The sequence below is a fragment of the Onychostruthus taczanowskii genome, unplaced genomic scaffold (genome assembly GCF_017590055.1).
Source record: "Onychostruthus taczanowskii isolate IOZ18803 unplaced genomic scaffold, ASM1759005v1 scaffold251, whole genome shotgun sequence".
Lineage (NCBI taxonomy): Eukaryota > Metazoa > Chordata > Aves > Passeriformes > Passeridae > Onychostruthus > Onychostruthus taczanowskii.
This window is the reverse complement of record NW_024499808.1, coordinates 138,172-157,138: the sequence shown is the minus strand read 5'-3', so window position 1 is coordinate 157,138 and position 18,967 is coordinate 138,172. Positions and strand designations below refer to the sequence as shown.

At 53.9% G+C, this 18,967-nt stretch overlaps 2 protein-coding genes across 7 annotated transcripts; one reads left to right on the top strand and one right to left on the bottom strand.

Moving 5' to 3' along the window:
- Window positions 1-11,857: 11,857 nt before the first annotated feature.
- On the bottom strand, window positions 11,858-14,368 carry NME6 (NME/NM23 nucleoside diphosphate kinase 6). The gene is made up of 5 exons (XM_041407082.1): window positions 14,353-14,368; window positions 14,079-14,279; window positions 13,959-13,998; window positions 13,490-13,650; window positions 11,858-13,267 (listed from the first exon to the last, which is right to left on the bottom strand). The coding sequence occupies exons 1-5, from the start codon at window positions 14,366-14,368 to the stop codon at window positions 12,966-12,968; spliced, it is 720 nt and encodes a 239-aa protein (XP_041263016.1). The 3' UTR covers window positions 11,858-12,965.
- Window positions 14,338-18,698, top strand: LOC121337178 (rab-like protein 2A). Of its 6 annotated transcripts, XM_041407074.1 has the most exons (8): window positions 14,338-14,506; window positions 14,599-14,628; window positions 14,723-14,802; window positions 16,043-16,122; window positions 16,822-16,933; window positions 17,556-17,653; window positions 17,906-17,989; window positions 18,262-18,698. In XM_041407074.1, the coding sequence occupies exons 1-8, from the start codon at window positions 14,367-14,369 to the stop codon at window positions 18,340-18,342; spliced, it is 705 nt and encodes a 234-aa protein (XP_041263008.1). In that variant the 5' UTR covers window positions 14,338-14,366; the 3' UTR covers window positions 18,343-18,698. The 6 variants fall into 6 exon arrangements, with proteins under 6 accessions (XP_041263008.1, XP_041263007.1, XP_041263005.1 ...); XM_041407073.1 differs by having other exon boundaries at window positions 17,906-18,698; XM_041407071.1 differs by having other exon boundaries at window positions 14,338-14,802.
- Window positions 18,699-18,967: the final 269 nt, after the last annotated feature.

The window sequence follows — 18,967 nt, the reverse complement described above, 5'->3', positions numbered from 1 at the left end:
CTGATGCTGTCGCTGAGCTTGCTCTTCCCCAGCCCTGGGCTGGGGATATGGCATCACCCTGCACCAGTCAATTTTTTTTTTCTTTATCCTGTATCCTGCTCTGTAATAACCAGCTCTCACAAAGCAGGGGTCACACTTGCAAAAGTACAGGTTCCAACAAAGAGCAACTCATCACATGGGGTTTGTTGAGCCACAGGAAAATTTAAGCCAGCAGGGATCTCCTGGCCTGGAACTCCCTACCTTTTTTCCATCATCTTATTTCAATTTTCACCCTGACAAAAGGGGTTTGCTCACTGTCACATGGAGCTGTGATCCCTATGTCCAAGAGATGGAGGACATCTGAGGAAGCATTTCTGGTTCAGAACTTCAGCCAGGGCCTGATGGGGGTGGCACGTGCTGGGCACATCCAGCCAGGGCTGCTGCTGCCCACCCTGTCCCTGCCATGGACTCCATGGGTGGAGCCAAGGTGCTTCAGTGGGCAAATGCAGTGAGGAGAAAAGAAAAGAAAAGAAAAGAAAAGAAAAGAAAAGAAAAGAAAAGAAAAGAAAAGAAAAGAAAAGAAAAGAAAAGAAAAGAAAAGAAAAGAGAAAAGAAAAAGAGCATCCCCTTCCTCTTTATAAAAGTATTTTTAGCAACTGAAGTCAATTGTCTTGTCTGTTCCGGAGATTAACCAATCTGATTTGATTTCAGGTTGGTTCCCTTGATTTAGACCCATTAAACTGACTTCAATTACCCTGCCCTATTCTTGTATCTGTGCATCAGTCATGCATTTATAATATTAATTGCTGGAGAATTCACTGCTTCTAGTGGGAGTTTGTTTCTTATAGCTGCTTACCACAGGAAACTGTCAAAGCACTGTTAAAATTCTGCACTTCTGCCTGCTGGAATTGCTCCATTGTCAGTTCTGTTTCATTCATAACTTTCAGATCCTCCAGCTGAAGACTATCCTGTTCTGAGGGTATTTTCTCCCTGTGCACTGGGGGCAATACCAGGGTTTGCTAAGCAAAATTAAGATCTGATTCATTTCTCTTTCACTTGCTAGTTTTTCAACACCTAAAAAAACCAAAACCAACAACTCTGAGAGGAAAATGTTCAGTCAGAAGATGAGTTCTTCCTTGCCTGGCACAGAGACATCCTAACTTGTCACTCCATTCGGGATGTGCCAGGCTGGGAAACCTCTCAGTGGGCAAGCTCTCAAGTAGTTGCACAGAACAATATATTCTTTAACTACTTATTTTGCACACTTTGGGGTTTCTTAAATTACTGCACATATTGGAGAGGGACACAAGGACTGTATCAATCCAGTGGTCTGGAAATCTCAGACTGCTGCTCCTCCTCCAGCTCCAGGCTGAGCCAAGAACATTTTGATGAAGGAGCAGCCCAGTCCACCTGTGCCAGTGCTGCTGGGAGAGGGTCCTGGGGGGTGAGCGCTGGGGGAGCCCATGGTGCCCCTCCCCAGGAAGTGCCTCCTGCCTGCCACTGTCCCTGCTGCGGTGCCACACAGCCTGCACATGGATCTGTGCTCACAGGAAACTCAGGCTGCGTGAGCTGCCCCAGCGCTCAGGCAGCTGGTTTGTCAGGGCACGGCTACCATGCTGTGTGGGGCGAGAGGGGAAGGCTCTGTCCAGGACCTGCCTGGACACTGCTCCACTGACCTGTTCGTCAGAGGCAGGAGAAGAAGGAATAGGGGACTTCAGGAACCAGAGTGACAAAAATGTGAATAAATTCAATAGCAGGAGGTTGGACATATAAGGGTTAGTCACCTGTTCATACTCCAAGCTGGGCCTCAACACCTGGAATAAGAGCAGGTGAGCAAGAGGAAAGTGAGCCCATCACAGCAGGAAACGAACCCTGAGCCCTGCAGTGACCCTGTGTGGCACAGCATGCAGGGAATGTCACTCAGGAGAGACAGCAAGGGTTCAAGAGCTCATCTGGTGCCCTCCCGATGCTCACAAATCCAGGCTGGATTGGACATGCAACTGCAGGGCTGCAGAGCAGCCACAGGAGTGTGCAGAGGAATGACCCTGAGTTTCACCCTAGTGAGGAGCGACGTGGCAGTCAGCAAACACAGCCACAGTTCAGAGATGCCAGATTTAATCCATTTGTCTTCAGACATCCTGAGCACCAAGGAATAGGAAGATACGGGAGGAGAATCTCCCTGTCCCCCCTGGACTGCACAGGGATGAGCCTGGAAAGAGCCTCCACCTTGCTCGACCCTTTTCCTCCCTCTCTCACCTGCACTGAAGGTGATTTCTCATGGTAACTATACCCTGTGCAGGTACCAGAGCAGGTACACACACCTCTGCCCAGGCAGGCAAGGCCGGAAAGGCTGGATGGGAAGCAGAGAGGGAACACAGATGTACCAGTGCCAGGTAGGTTCCTGTCTTTCCCTCAGGAGATGGGAGGGACCTTTGTGACAGTGCCATGTGAGCCAGCCAGAGACCCAGCTCTAAAAGTGCACTTTTGTGCTCCTACCCACACAGGGAAGCTGCTCCTGCGGGAGGATGTGGTGCTCCTCACTGAGCCACTGCACCTGTACTCACTCAGGTGGGCAGAGCAGACAGCCTGGAGCATTCAGCCCTGGGAGGTGGGGTCCTGAGCCCTGGGCACAGCCATGGTCCAGTGCGAGGGCACGGCTGAACTGAGGGAGCAGATAACAACACAGGATTCATTTCTCTTGGAAAGGACTGGATGCCTCTACTGGAGGCAGCAGCAGCAGCCACAGCCTGCCCAGACCACGCAGAGCCCTGGGGTTGCCCCCAGCAGTGCATGACAGGGTCCTGGTGAAGCCCTGACCGCTCACCCCTCCTCACCTCCGCAGCCAAGAGCAGAGACTGGATGGCACCTCGTCCCCAGCTGCTGTCCTATGATCCATGTGCCACCCATGCCCCAGGTGCCGGCTGGTTTGTCTTACCTGCGTGATGAGAAGCTGTGTGTCCTCGGTGCTGTAAGCGCAGCAGAAGCTTTTAACCCTGTGGGGGCCCTGGGGAGAGGCTTCCAGAGGTGGCTCCTGCGCGGGGACAGGAGCGAGAAGCAGCACCCAGCAACTGGCAGCAGTGGGGTCTGAGCCCAGGGACCAAGCCCTTGTGACACAGCACCCATGCTGACCTGCCTTGCCCAGGGCTGTGCCAGGTGCTGACCAGCGCTGGACTCTTGCTCCAGCCTTGCAGCTCTTCGGCACCTGGGCACGGGAGGAGGCTGCTGGAGCAGCTGGGAGCTGCAGTTCCTGGGCACCAAGTCCTTCCCACAGCCCCGTCTGACCTGTTGCAGGGCTGTGAGGTGCCTGTACCTGCACTGTCAGCAGAGAGGAGCAGTGGTGGGGGCTGGCCTTGGGCCAAGCTGGCAGCACCACAGCTGTAGGGGCACAGCAGGCGATGACTGCATGGCACCTGCACTCGCTGTGCTCCCACACCTGTGCCAGCTGTGCCCATTCAGCCCAAGGCACAGCTCTCTGGGGGAGCTGATGTGGTCCAGAGACCTGGAGAGGACTCGGACAGGAGGGACAGAGCCCTGGCACTGGCTGGACACAGAAGGCACCAAAAGTGGCTAACGTGTTTGAAGGGCTCAGCAGTGAGATGGCTCCAGCTCAGTGAGATGGCTGGGTGAGCACTGCCTGCTCGGAGCCTGGAGCTATTCCTGATAGAAGGAGTAAGTTCAGCTGGAGTTCACTACCTAGTGCCAGGGAAATGCAAAGTGGGACCCCCAGGAGATAAGGACAGCCGCAGGGGGTGAATCTGGAGGTCGAGAGAGCGCTGTGGTGTTTCTACAGCAGGGAAACACTATTGCTTCAGTGTCCTTGCAGCTTCTGCTCCTGGTGGTGGGGCAGTAGGAGATGGTCCAAGCATGAGCTCTGGACCTGGAATGTCAGGAGAGGAGGGGCTGAACAGTAACATCTTCTGGGAAGTAGGGGAAGTGTAGGCTACAGCCCCAGATGGGGATGAACACCCTGTGTGGAAACCCAGCGTAGATACCAAGGGAGTGGCAGCCTCAGTGAGGGGAACTGCAGGTCAGAAGGTGTCTGGAGCTGAAAAAGATAAGCAGCGAGTGTGGAAAAAGCAGCTGTTGATGTGCCCTGTGTGTGTGTGTGGCTGAGGACCTGTGTCCTGTGTGTGCATGGAGCAATGCCTCTGGGCTCTGCCCTTCTCGAGCAGCTCTCGGGCAGGGCAGCTGAGCTGGCAGGGCACAGGGGCCACGGTGATGGCACTTTTCACTCATTTGCTTTGAGTTTACAAATTACACCTTTTGCTTGTGGCAGTGACGAGCATTTCCTTGTTTCACACAGAAACTTGGTAACAAGGCATTCCAATACAGCCTGGCTACTCTCCCAAGGTTTTAGGGAAGGCACATGCTGGCAGCACTTGCAGAAACCCCCTCCCACTTTGATATTTGGAAAGGGACTTTTCTGAGACCATCAACACTTGGCACAAATATTAAAATATACTGAAATCTCCCTGGATGCCATAAACTTCGGTTCTGGTAGTCCACATCTTCAGAACAGCCTTTATGATAAAAAAAATACCCTGCTGCTGCCCAGGCAGCCTCTGGACCCAGGACCCCTGCAGCCACAACAGCCTCAGGAGCTCAGGGCTGTTGATAGCCACAATTCTCCCCAACGCTGCGAGAGTTTCATGCTCAGGTTTTCCCCCTCAGTGGTTTTGGCTGCATCAGATGCAGTTCTGAGGCCACTAAAACTGTCCTGTCCTGCAGGTGTCACCTGGACAGCAGTTCCAGCAGATTTCATACAGCCTAGAGCTTGTGCTTTCATGTTCCACTTTTCTTCTCCAGGTGGGCTTCCACATCCCTGGAAGTGTCCAAGACGAGGCTGGACAGGGCTTGAAGCGACCTGGTCTAGTGGAAGATACCCCTGCCCCTGGCAGGGGGTGGAACTGGATGAGCTTTAAGGTCCCTCTCAAGCCAAATCAATCTGAGAGTCTGTGATTCTAGCACCACTTTTTAAAACTCCCCATGGGCACTCTTCTGTAGGATTTTCTCATGTCCCACTGTTGTTGGAGTGAGGAAAAGGGGGCCCTGACCACGGTCTGCATGTTACTGGGAGAGGTGACAGGCACAGACTCTGCTCACAGTTGCGTGGTGACCAGAGAGGCAACTGGGACAAGCTGCAACAGGAGACATCCTCGCTGGATCTCAGAAAAAACCTTGGAGCACTAGATAAAGGCCCTGGGAGGCCCTGGACTCTGACCCTGGAGATTCTCAGCACTCACCTGGCCACAGATGAGCACACTCCCAGCCTGAGCCAGCTCTGCTGCAAGGGCCTCCTCAAAGCATGGCCTGGTCCAGCGGTCCCTGCCCAGCACAAGTCTGATGCTGGAATCAAACTCTCACCAGGTTTTTCAGTAATAATATTTCAGGGGTTTCTCCCAATGATTTCCTCAGGAAAAGCACTTCCTTCAGCATATTTTAAATTATTTTTGGCTAAATTGCCAGGGCCACCTGTTACTGGAACCAGGCAAGGAATAAGAATAAGCTAAACTTGGCATTTCCACTTTAGCCTATCCAAGACAAGACAACAGCCTCACCCCACATCTTGTGGGAGAGGTCGTAGATTCGTTCCAGACTCCTCTCCCAACACTTGACAAGGAGGTTTTTGTCTGAAGAATATTGTACTGTTTCAAGCTTTTGTCTAGTGTAATTTATACTTGTGTTTAAGAAGACTGGGCAAGAAAGGTTGCAGTTTTATGGTCTAACCATAAACTGGCCAAAGCTGACCAGATTTGCAGGTGTTTGTAGTGTGCTGATGTTTGCAGAAGCCCAAACCCTGCGCTCACAGACATGGAGTGAGTGCCTCTTACCCTGGGGCATCCCCCTTGCCCAGGGGAAGTCCAGCACCTGCAGGGGCCTGGACATGGAAAGCGTGGTCAGGGCAGCAGCCCTGGGGCCACTGGCTCTCCCTGCTCAGAAAGCACTGAGGAAAGTCTCTTCTGTCATCGCTGAGCAGCATTTTTGCCTCATGGTTGCTCACGGTCCTTGTGGGCCGTGGTGGCGGCTGCTGCCTGCCTGCTCCTTCCCGCTGCTGTGTCCTGGCTGCACGGGCCAGCCCGAGGCTCCTCGCCCGGTGTGGGCACCAGCTCTGCCCGAGGCTCCTCGCCCCGGTGTGGGCACCAGCTCTGCCCGAGGCTCCTCGCCTGGTGTGGGCACCAGCTCTGCCCGAGGCCATCAGGGCACTTGCACCAGGAGGCTGGAGAGAGGAGCTGCTGTGCTGCCAGCCTGCTCCGTTCCCCACAGCCTCCTGTCAGTGGGAGCAGGAGCTCCAGTGCCAATTACAAAAGCCCAGAGCTCTCCACCTGCTCACCTGCATGTTTGTGAACGTGCAAACAAGGCCCACAGCGGGCTGTTAAAAGTTCTGGGCTGGTAAAAGTTCAAGGCAGCCACTTAACTCACAGCTGCTGGAATCAGTCACATCCCAGAGGCACTTGGAGCGAGAAGGCCTCAGATGGCACACACCTACCACCTCGAAATGGTAGGACACACACCTGGACACACACCTGCAACTGTTGAGTAAAACAAAAAGAGCAAACAGTAAATAATTGGCCAGTGCTTTGACAGGCTCTGGGAAATATTTGGGTGACAGGAAGCATTTTGAAAACGCCTGTTTTTGTGACAAAAAATAAAATGTTAATATTTCAGGGCTATTTGCAATCCTGATTGTACCTGCTGCCCAAATTCTTGCTCTGCTCCAGCCACACCAGGTATATCCCACAGTAGGTAGGAGCAGTTATTACAGCATTGCATACCTCATACATTACTTGTTTGAGTCGTTCTGGTGCCTAAATTGTGTTAAATTAAACCAAAGGGTTTAATTTAACACAATTTATCTAATTTTTCTCTCCTTGCTGCCCCTTTCCCATCCCTGATCTGTGGGTACAGACCAAGCTGAAGCCACAGACCTGGGCTTTGCCTCAGGCTTATTCTTCTCTGTCGCAAAGATTTCTGTTTCCTTTATCTGACCTCCAAACTTTGTGTCACAAAATAATGAAAACAATAATCTGAATTCTGGTTCAACTTAGTTTTGTGATGGATGGTGCTGCCACAGTCTCACATCTGTAGTGTTTCTGGTGTGTTCCTTCTGTCCAGTGTTTAAACTTCCCCTGCCTGTTGTCCCTGTGCAGGTACCCAGGGATGGGACTGGGAAATGCTGAACGTGGCTGCTGCTGCATCAGGAGCTGCTCCAGGACTGCACAGACACTCCAACAGTGCTGTCACCATAACTCGTCCCTCCCATTGCTTCCAGAACTCTCCTTGCACTCAGGGAAGGGATGGATTTCTAAAGAGTTTCCATAAAACATCTGTTCTCTGGAAAGAACAGCCCCATGTTAAATTTAAACATTCAGTTCCAGAAGCAGCAGCAGCTGCTTTGCACAGCTGATGGCTTTTAACTTTCCCTGGGTGCTGTGGGAGATACAGAACTGTGTTTTGTTTATCTGGAATGTTTTGGAAGGCAGGGGAGCATTAATGAGGAAATCTGGCTAATACAAGTACTCAATAGTCATGTGTGAACGGAGGGGCCAATCAAGTCCTGGACTTGTTGATAATTGGGATTGGGATCTGATGGAGAGATGAAAACTGGCTCTTCCTGGAGCCTGCCAGGGCTTTGGACAGTGCATCACAGAGATGTGGCTGTCTGGACACAGGTGAGGAGGAGCCCATGGGGATGGCTTGTCTGTGTAGACAGGAGTCTGGTCTCTCATGAGGTTTTCCTGGTCTGTGGCACCAGACCAAGCTCTTGGTCAGTGTCTAGATCCAGCCCGTGCTTGGCCGGTCTGGGGCATGAGGTGGGAGAATGTTAGGGAAGATGAAACAGGAAAGCCTTATGATTGCTTGGCAAGATTTTGAGAATATGGAAACTATAAGCGAGATTGAAATGAAAGCCAGCTTTGAGATACCTTGGTTACTGAACAACTGGAAAACAATGGCATGGCTGCTGAAGGTAATCCCCTTTTGATGACACCCCTGAAACACCCTCTGCCTGCAGGCAGGTCCAAGGGTCAGAGCAGACCCTACTAGCTTGGCAGAAGGGGTCCAGAGGGCAGTTTTTAGGGATTCAAATTTAACACAGTATGGTAATGTAATGATTCTTATAGGCTGTATGTAAATGCTGTAGGATTTGTATCTTGTACTAGATTGGTTAGTGAAAATTAAAATATTCAGCAGAGGAGAAGATTTATTGTATTGTAATGGGAACTTTGTCCTCTTTGGCCCTCTCTTTTGCTCTCTCTCCCCAGCTCCTCTCTGGGACCTGCTCTGAGAAATATTCAGCAGAGGAGAAGATTTATTGTATTGTAATGGGAACTTTGTCCTCTTTGGCCCTCTCTTTTGCTCCTCTCTGGGTCCTGCTCCGAGCTGTGGCAGCAGCTCCAGGCAGGGCCCTGCACCCAGGCCCTTGGCAATAAACCACAGGTGCCAAGAGCTGGCTCCAGAGATCTCTCATCTCCATCCGTCCCAGCCGTCCCACCCCTGCCGCTCCTGCAGGAGAGGGTTTATTTTCTGTGCTAGGAAGAAAACAGTCCCAGCCTATGAGGATTTTTTTCTGCAGCTCGGTGCTTCTCTCACTCCTTGTCCCCCCCTGCTTTGTACAGCAGCTCTGTGGGAAAACTGTGGACAACAGGGTTGTGACCCCCAAATCTGAGATGACTGTTTGCTAATCCTGTGGAACTTCCAGTGTGGGGATGGATTGGACTTCTCTGGCACAGCCTTCCCTGAACACCATTACTTCTGTTTGCCTGGGATTCTGTGGCTGCTTTCCCAGCTCCTTTTCTTTTCCACGTGAGAACCCACAGCCTGACACAAGATCAAATCCACAAAATCTTTGGCCGCCTACAACACCCTTGTCTCTAGCTCTGCTCAGTGAGATGCAGCTTTAGCAGAGACAAGTGCAGCCAGCACTGAAGTGGTAAATTTGTCTTTATTTCCACTGTATCCATTTTTCCTTGTCCCCAGACCTGGGAGAAGCAGAAGACAGGCTGTTGTGAGAAGAGCAGATCTGCCGGTTGGCTTCTTTCCTGCCTCTGTCAAGGTGGGGATTGAAGCGCTCGAGACGATGTTTCGTGTTCAGACTCAGGTGTTTATTATTTCTTATCTCTATTACAAGTGGTGAGCTCTACAGCATTCTACTAACAAGCTACGAAATGGCTAACAATATGGTCTTTTAAGGCTAAACTATCCAATTAAGAAATGACACCTAAATTATTTTCACTTTTAAACCAGTAACTAATCACTCAAAATCCACAATGCAAACTTTTCTGTCCAATTACACAAAACCACCCAAACCCATGAAGAAGGTGAAGAAGGACCAGCTACCACGCTAAAACCTCCATCTTGCTCTACATATATTACTATATTCTAAAACCTTAAAGTTTTCCACCCTGTGATATCACACACTTCTAACCAACTACAAACCCATAATCCAAGCACTATCAATCAATTTTGGAAGCCTTCTCCACAGCCTCAGGTCAAATGCAGTGTTCTCTTGGGGATCAGTGCATGTCAGCACAGAAAGTCTGAAATTCCCAGCATCCAGGGATCAGCTGCAGAGATGGAAATACTGAACAGCAACAGAGTCCCCCAGGTGGGGCTGGCAGGAATTATGGCCATGCTGGAGGAAGGAGAGGCCTGACCTGCTGCGCAGGTGCCCACGTGGCCCCTGTGCATCCCCTGCCACTGCAGCAACACCCCGGGGTCCACACCTGCCCAGGAGCACAGAAAGGAACTCTGGAGGGTGTTGAGGCCAAAGCCCTGCCTTGGCATAGGGGCTCGTGACCTTATTTTATCACCCTTGGAGCATAAAAATAATAGAAGAGTGTTTTTTGTGTCTCAGTGAAATTGCCAGTTTTCAGGTCGTTTCCATTGCCTTGTGTCCATTCCTGGGACACCTGAGGTTCCCTTCACTGCTCACTCCTGGGCTTTCTACCCATTGATAAACCCCACTGAGCTCCTAAGTCTGAGCAGCCCCAGCCTGCAGCCTCTCCTTACCTGTCAGATTCTCAGATGTCCTAATCAATCCATGCTGGACTCCAGTTCTGACCAGGCTGTCTTGCACTGGGAAGTCCAAAACTGGTGTCAATGCTGCAGATGTGGCCGTACCTGTGCCCCAGGAGGGGATGGGGGTAACCTGAGGGCAAGTGCTCTGGCTCCCACACCTGAGGATGCTGTCAGGCCATGGAGGTGCACTGCTGACTCAGGGGTGGCTATGGCCATCAGCTTCTCTGGTCCCTCACGTGAGTGTTGGCAGACGGAAACATCCCTGCCCAGGTGCAGGACGTGGCACCATTTTCCTCTAGAAACTTCATGAAATTCCCAGGGGCCCATTTCTCCCTGCAGAGACCAGCCCAAGGAGGGACGACACCAGAGCCGGCACACACCCAAGGAACTGCAGCCTGTGGGTGTGCCATGAAGGAGTAAACAAGAAGGAAAGAGGAAGAAACAAAGAGAAAAGCAAAGCCCAGCCCAGCCCCAGCCCTCTGGGTCACCTCCTGCAGGGACTGGGAGAGACTAGGCAGAACCTGCAGGGAAAGAGGGGAGAAAAGATGCTGGACTGAAGCTGAACCTGGGAAAGTAGAGGAAAGGTGTTTCCCCAGGTGTTTCTTCAGTCGTTCTCTTGGGTTTTCCTCGGTACCTGAATCAGTAACTAAAAGTTTGTGTTACAGCAATAAACCAAGTGAAATTCCTCAGGCTGAGAGGGTTCTGCCCGTGGTGGCAGGGACTGAGGCCAGGCCTGGGCTGGGATCAGCACTGATTTCCCTCTGAAGCCTTTCCTTCCTTTCTTCCCAGGCCAAACTGTGTTGTCCCCTCCAGGGCTGACACAAGCCTGCTCAATTCTTCCAAGAGCAGACCAAGTTTAGGCTCCAACTCGCACGTCCCTGTGGGATGCCCTGTCCCAGCTCCACACCTGAGGTGTCCCTGCAGGTGCCTGGGCTGGACCTTGTGCCCCAGGCAGTGCTGGGGCACCTGGGGCAAAAGCTGCTGCAGACACACAGCCGTGACCAGCCCTATGCACAGACCCCACAGGTGGGCCAGGCACCTTGCAGCTTCCAGAAAAAAACAGGGATCTCAAACTGCCCTTCAAACCTGTACTGAGGTGCCACATTGTCTTGGTTTGAGACCAACTGGGAGACTGATTTACTGCTGTAACACACACCCATGAGCACGGAATGGCTTGGGCTGGGAGGGACCATACAGCTCCATGCCCCAGCCATGAACAGGGATGTCACCCACTGCTCCAGGCTGCTCCAGGCCCATCCAGCTCAGCCCAGCAAACTGCCAGGGATGGGGCAAGCACCACTGGAAAAGCAAAAAATCACTTACTGGGTATTTACAAGCAAAAGAAAAAAAAAAATGGGGAAAAAACCCAAAACAAACAAACCCACTTTGATAAGAGCCCTCAAAGCAGAGTTACCTGTGACATTTTGTAAGACTTCCTTGGAGAGCAAAAATCAGTTTTGACACTGTCTCCTGCATCAAACACCATGTGCTTCAGCCTCAGGTCTCTGATCAAGTCTGCTGGACAGCTTTAGATTCACACAATAAATCCTCAGTCTGGGGCAATGGGCTGCCCAGCCTGAGCACGTGTGCTCAGGTACAGCCTCAGGGCCAGGGCAATGTCAAGGTGCCACCCAGCAGGTACCTAAACCACAGTGCCTGTGAGACAGTGTCACCGTGACAATCCTGCTGGCAGAGTTCTCTGCATTGGCAATGTTCAGAAAGGCCCTTTTCCCAAGTGTAACCATTGCAAGTGAGTAGGAAAAAAGACCAAAACTTCAAAAATGGCAAGTGTGAGCCAGGAATTATCAGTTAATGATATTCCCAAGAAATATCCAAAAAGGAAAGCACAACGTAAAATAAGAAAGGTGAAAAATAGTAAAGTTTAATAGCTAAAAACACAAAGATCTGAGCAAAACCTCCAGGAATCAATAAAACAACTGACAAAATATCAATAAAACATCAACAGCACTGGGGACAGCAGCTCTCAGAGCTGTGTGAAGACACACAGGATCCTGAGCAGATCCACTCTGGACACTGCTGAGGACAGGGACAGCAGTGATGTCCTGCAGATCCCTGGATCTGTACCTGGAACAGAACAATGACCATTTGATGCCAGACAGGAGGAAGAGGGAACACAAACACGGGCAGTGCTTTCCACCACAGAGTCAGTCAGTCAGTCACTACCCAACACCTCACAGGGTTCTGGAAGCACCTGGAGAGTCCCTGCCTTGCCTCTGTGATGTACCAGGGCTCTGCTGAACCTCAGCTCAGCTTTCCTGCCCCAAGGACAGCACACCTTCCCCAGCCCGAGCATTTGGGACTGCCCAAAGGAAATTCCAACAGGGCACTGTAATTAAAATGGCAGCACTGCAAGGAGCCCACAGGGAGACAGCATAAATGGACTGCAACCCCGTCCAGGAACACATCTCACACGGCATCACAGAGAGAAACACAAATCAGCCACCAGGACCTGGCTCTGTACCTCCCAACGGAGCCCTCCTGCACCACCCTGTCATTGTTCCACCACGTATCTGGGTAATTCAAAGTGTTCATCCCACTTCCCAAGGACACAGAACTGCCCTGGCACACAGGCGGGCTGTGGACACTGAGGGCTCCAAGTGCTCTCACATGCAGAGCTATTGGCAAAGCTCCTCATCTCCCAGCCCAGTTGCAGGTGAGCAAGGACAGGACAGTTCATCTTGCCCTGCTGATGTTTTTCTTCACGTTCTTCTTCTTTTCTCCCTAAGGCACTGTGGGAACAGCCAGCTGGGAGAATCTGAGGCTTCCCATCAGCAAAGCCAGACCAATCCCATCTGGAACAAGCAACCCATCCTTCACTTGGCCCTTGACCAACTCACCTGTCCTGTTAACACCCAAACAAACTCAGGGGGCCAGTGAGCTGCATGGCCAGACTGTCAGCATGAGCACTGCAGGGGGAACTCTTCCTACAGCAGCCCAGCATCCGCCTGTTACACCAATAATCTGATCCCAGGCAGCACAACGCTGCTTTCCCTCTCCCACACTCCCTGAAACGCAGCACAGCTCTGTGTCTGCTGCCCAGGAGGGCGCCCACAGGGGCTGCCAGGCCAGCCAGGCACGCCCTGCCCGGGTACCTGTGCTGGCCGTGCCCCGAGCACGCGGTGCACGCGCTCCTGGGCGCTGTAGAACAGCTGTCCCCGCCGCAGCCGCGGCTCGTCCTGCTCGTACCAGCGCTGCTCGTCGAACTCGGGGAAGAAAAAGGCAATTTCTCTGCTGGCTGAGGCAGGGGAGTCTGAAAAAAGAGAGGGAAAGGCAATGAGAGAGAGATGCCAGTCTGCCACCACAAACACGTGCTGGACTCCAAAGGTGCCTGGCTTGGCTGCACCTGGCCAGGTGCGCGTGGGGTCTGCAGAAGGGAACAAGTCGCTCACTTGGAGCCCCAGAACTAAAGCAAAGGCAGACAAAGCACCATCACTCCTGCCTCCCCAAGAACTATCCAAGAATGCTAGGCTACCTGAGCCATGGGTCGTGTTCCTGGTGTCCGTAAGGCCGTAGGCACCTCGGATGGAGTCTGGGTCACTGTGTCGGGCTCGGAACACTTTAGTGGGTCCCATCAGGGATCTCCAGAGAGGGACAGCGTCCTCATGGGCCAGGATGTAAGCCCACATGGGGCCACTGCAGCAAGGGCCCAGGAACAGTAGGAGAAAAGATTATGAAGAGCTCATTACAAACAGGTTATTCGTCCTTACAAACTGCACAGTGCAGCTGCCCTGGCCTGCCCTGCCACGGTGCCACCGCCGCACCGAGGCCACGGCGCCGGCACTGCCGGCCTGCTCCCAGCGGTGACCCGCACGCCTTCGGGGTGCCGCCCGCCAGGCACCACAGCTGTCACAGCAGGCTGCGGTCCCGAGAGCCTCCCAGCTCCGCACATGGCAGCGAGCCCCCGCACACGGGCCACGGCAGCGCCGAGCCGCGGCACCCACCTGGCCATGAACTCCACCAGCCGCTGGTAGAAGAAACGCCCTGCGGAGAGACACGGGCCGAGTGGGCACCGGCCCGGGCAGCACGCCCGGCGCCCCGGCAGCCCTGCGCCCCGCTCGTACCTGCGTGCTCCCGGTAGAAGCGGCGGCTCTGCTCTGCGCCGCAGCGCAGCTCCTTGGCGCGGACGATGAGGAACCGGTGACGGAGGATGGCGTCGTGCACGGCCTGCGGGAAGAGGCGGCGCTGGGGGAAGGGGTCGTGGCGAGGCCTGCTGTGCTGTGCCGTGCTGTGCCCGGCCCGGCCCGGCCCGGCCCGGCCCGGCGCTCACCTCGCGCACCAGCGGATGGGCCACCGCGTCCGGCTTGAGCAGCGCCAGCGTCGCGCGGCAGCGGGCACGCGCAGGCGCTGCCATGGCGACGGCGGCGGAGGAGCAGGGCCGGGCGGCGGCGCGGGAGGAAGCCCCGGATGGCGCCCGCGATGAGGCCGCGGCCGGCGCTGAGGAGACGGTGAAGATCATCTGCCTGGGCGACAGCGCCGTGGGCAAGTCCAAGTGCGTGGGGCGCGGGCGTCCCGCGGGTTGTGCGGGGGGTCCCGCGGAGCCGGTGGCGCGGCTGACGGGACGCGTGCTCGCTCTCTCCGCAGGCTGCTGGAGCGGTTCCTGCTCGATGGCTTGTATCCTTGGCAGCGGGGCGGCGGGCAGGCTCGGCGGCGCGCGGGGCGCGGCCCGGCGGCTCTGGCCTCACGGTGGCTCCTTAGCGCGGCGCAGCCAGCCCCAGCAGCTCTCCACGTTCGCCCTGACGCTGTACCAGCACCGCGCCCGGGTGGGCGGCCAGGAGGTCCGCGTGGGTGAGTGCGGCCAGCCCGGGGACATGGGGTGCCACGGCAGAGGGAGCAGCAGGGAAGGGCAGATCCCCTCGCTCTGGGTCTCGGCTACGTGTTTTGATAAACGACAGCATGGTGACAAATCTGGTGCCCTCCTGGGACGGGGCTGCAGCATTGGTGGATGGGGCAAAGTGACTGCCATCATCCTCCTGGGCTTGGTAAAGTGTGGGGCACGGTTCCCCCACACTTTATAACGATGCCCTGGACTCTGAGCTGGAGGAGGTTGGTTGAGTGGATCCGTGGACAGTCGGAGGATAAAGAATGGTCTGGCTGGACTCTGCATGGAGTCACTGGTCATGGCTCCTTGGGGCTGGGGCTGACACTGCTCAACATCTTTGCTGAGACACAGACAGTGAGTGCAAATGTGGTCTGTATTTGGGCAGTTTAAGAAAGTCACTGTCCGGTAGGTCTAACACAGAGTCCAGTCACAGTATCAGTGCAAAGGAATCCCTAAGGAAACTGGCTCATTTGGCTTCGGATACAGCACCATGCTTGGGTCCAGCTGACAAGAGGTGTGACTACACTGAGATTCTTAACTGAAGCTGTGCCAATTTATACAGCAAACCAGAGCCAGATGTGAACCTACAAACCCAGTGAGAGGTGGGGGATCTCCACCTGAGCTGCACCAACAGTAAAAGGCACGGCCATGTCCAGGTTTGCCCCATGATGTCTTGGTGTACACAGAACTTCATGGACTGGGACCTGTTTGCTTCTGGCTGACTTACCTTCAGCACTTCAGAATGATTCCTGCCCCTGGGAGAACAGAGTCAGGTGTCTGCAAGAGGAGCTGGAGCATTTCCCACAGCAGGGCCCCGGCTGACCATCACTGGGTCAGAAATCAGCAGTGCCCAGCAGCTCCTGGAGTTTTAGGTAGTTTCCCGTTGTCATCCCTAGTGACAGAGTGCCAGACATGGCAACTGCTCTGTGCACTTCTGCCTGTCTTGGTCCTGCTGTCCCACACAACTCGTGTCACTGGTAGCTTCTCCTTTGTTGATGGCCAGTGCCAGCATAGCCCACAGCTGAGCCCAGTAAGGAAAGGTCCCAGTTTGGCACAATTTCTTAACCCTGAGGTGTTTCAGATTGGTGAGGTGAAGCTCAGTTTGTGTCTCTGAGCAGGTGGGCTGGGCTTTGCCTCCTGGGTGTGAGTTGTGGGACAAACAGAGCTCGGTGAGTTGTGTCATTCTGAGCTGTTTTTGTGTTCCAGACTTCTGGGACACAGCGGGCCAGGAGCGCTTCCGGAGCATGCACGCCTCCTACTACCACCAGGCCCATGCCTGCATCATGGTGAGGGGGTCTCAGCTGCACCTGTGGGATTTGGGCACAGAATGGTCTCAGTAACACTTGGCCTTTGTGTTACTTTTACGGTTACACTGCCGTGTGTTCCTTGTCTCTTCCAGTCACTTAAAAAACTTTCCTGGATTGTTCTTTCTTCTCTCACCAGATAAACCCCCTGTAGATGGACCTGGTTAGCTCTGGTCTGTCTCTCCTGGTAACCCTTTTCCTCTATCCCCTGGCTCTGCTGTCTTCTCAATGTCCTTATGTTTGCCCCTGTTGCTAGTTTTGTTGGCTCCTCTCCTGCTCAGATCTCCTGGTTTGTCCTGTCGCCCTCACTTTCCACTGTTCCACCAGTGATTGTCACTGGTGCTTTAGTTGTCCAAACAGAGGATCTGATCCTGCTTGGCACAAGCTGTTCCCAGTGCCAGCTCCCTGTGTGGGTGGCAGGGACTTGCACAGGACACAGGACAGTGTAAAGGACATCCAGGGCTGTTTCCTGCTGGCTGGGCTTGGTGATACTGTCCCTTTCTCTTTTACCCTTTCTAATAACGTCCAGTTCCCTTCGTCGTGTCTTCCTGGGAACATTCTGGATTCTGTCCTTGTGTTGGTCAGAGCTGTCCTGGGTTGGCCCCACAGATGGGTCAGAGCTGTCCTGGGTCGGTCAGCCGTGCTGGGCTGGCCCCGGGATAGGTGGTTCTCTCTTGGAAGGTGTTTGATGTGCAGCGGAAGGTCACCTACAAGAATCTGAACAGCTGGTACAAGGAGCTGAGGGAATTCCGCCCAGAGATCCCGTGCATTGTAGTGGCCAACAAGATTGATGGTGAGTGTGTCTTCTGCTGCCAGCTTGCCAGGGTCGTGGTGGGATTCACTCCTGTCCTTACTGAGAACCAATGTCCTTTGTCTGTTGGGTCCAGAGGATTTCCTCAGTCCCCCAGGGCTGGGTCCTATACTGACCTCAGCTGCTGCTTTACAGGTGCTTGTCCCGTGTCATCAGGAAATAAAAGTGCAAATTTCATCCATTTCAGTTTTATTCAAGCATTTTTCTTCCAGTTCTCTCCTTACCACACTGCCTATTCTATCCATCAAGAACCCAAAAGAGATTGGAGTAGCACCTGGTCAAAAATGGCAGCAAAAGGAAGCAAAAGCTGTTCTGTGGCTTCCCTGGATCAGTCAGGGGTGGCCTTGGTGCTCCTTCAGCCTGCACAGACTCCTCTGTGCTGAAGTGTCTCAATGTACCTGCTGACAGAACTGTTCACCTGGCCCTGCAGGAGGCTGGAAGGTTCCCTTCCATGGGGAATGCCAGCCAGCCCTTCGTGATTGCTGTCTCAGGGTTGTGGCTCATCTGGCTTAGCAGGGTTGTGGCTCATCTGTCACACAGAAGACACCCACCTTCTGGACCTCCTGCCATGTCTAACTGACCATGTCTTCTTTGTCTGCCTCAGCGGATATGAAGGTGACCCAGAGAAGCTTCAACTTTGCCCGGAAGTTCAGTTTGCCCTTTTACTTTGTGTCTGCTGCCGATGGCACCAACGTGGTGAAGGTGAGATGGGTGTTTGGCTGCTGGGCTTGGTGTCCACGAGAGCCCTTGGCAGCCCAGGGACATGGGGGCTGCTGTGGGCACAGAGAGCAGGAAATGGTCCATCATTTCAGCTCCACGTGAGTGGCTGGTGGCTATGGAGAGCTGCAGAGGGTTTTTTTTCCCCTGGGATGTGGGAACAGTGTCCATCTGCTACAGAAACCCAATGCCCATGTCCCCCATCCTGTGAGTGACGAGCCTTGTCCTTCCCACCAGCTCTTCAACGATGCCATCAGACTGGCCGTGGCTTACAAACAGCACTCAGGCGACTTCATGGACGAGGTCCTGCGGGAGCTGGAGGTAGGGAAGACTCTGTCCCTGCTCTGTCTTGAGTCCTGTCGGATGAGCAGTTCTGCCCTTTTCCCCTGTGGCAAAGCGGGGAAACTGCAGCACGGGAAGCTTTGCCCTCTGCTGGGCTTTGCGTGCTGCTCAGTCTGGGCTGGGAGGGGGGAAGTGAGAGCCATCACAAGAGCTCTCACTGCCTAGGAGGAGTCTAAAAGAGCCTCCACAGCAGACACAGTTGTTGCAGTCTGTGTCATTTCTCAGCAGTTCCTTGTCCTGCTCCTTTCCAGAGCTTTGATCTGCAGAACACGAGCAAGGATTTGTCAGATAAAGGGAAGAGCTGCACTGAAGAGGAGTCCTCATCTGCCTAGGCTGGACCCTGAGCCTGTTTTCCCCTTGGCTCTGGACTTCTGGGGCCTGCATGGAGGACAGTGATGCTTCTCATGCCCTAGAGCTGTTGTGATGGGCAGCTGGGCCTCTTCCCTTCTTGTGGGAGCCTACCTGGGCAGGATCTTCATTGGCTTGGCCCTCGCTGCTGCACACTTCACTCAGGAGAGGGATGGGAGAATCCACATGATTCCATATGGATGGTGGCTCATTTCTACTGCTCCTTCAGGACAGAGCTGCCTAGGAGAAGTGAGCCATCCTGGACCTGCAGGAGGGATCCTGCCCAGGTGCTGTAGTGGTACCTGCTGCAGAAAGCAAACACTAAAGGATGTTTTTTACAAAGCTATGAGATGGCATCCTCCCTGCACTGCTGCTGTAAGGAGGCAGGTGGTTAAAAGCCACAGGCCAGGCAGCCTGCTCCCAGCTGAGCCAGTGCTGCCTCAGTCCGCCCATGACCTCTGCTGTCCATCCCTGGGCTGCTGTCCCCATTCTGCCCCAGAGCAGCCAGATCCCAGGGGCTGCTGAGCACAGGAGGTTTCTCCTTCCAGGTCTGTACAGCTGACACAGGTGGGGCTCACACCCAGGGGCTGGTTCTGTCCCAGCTTTTTG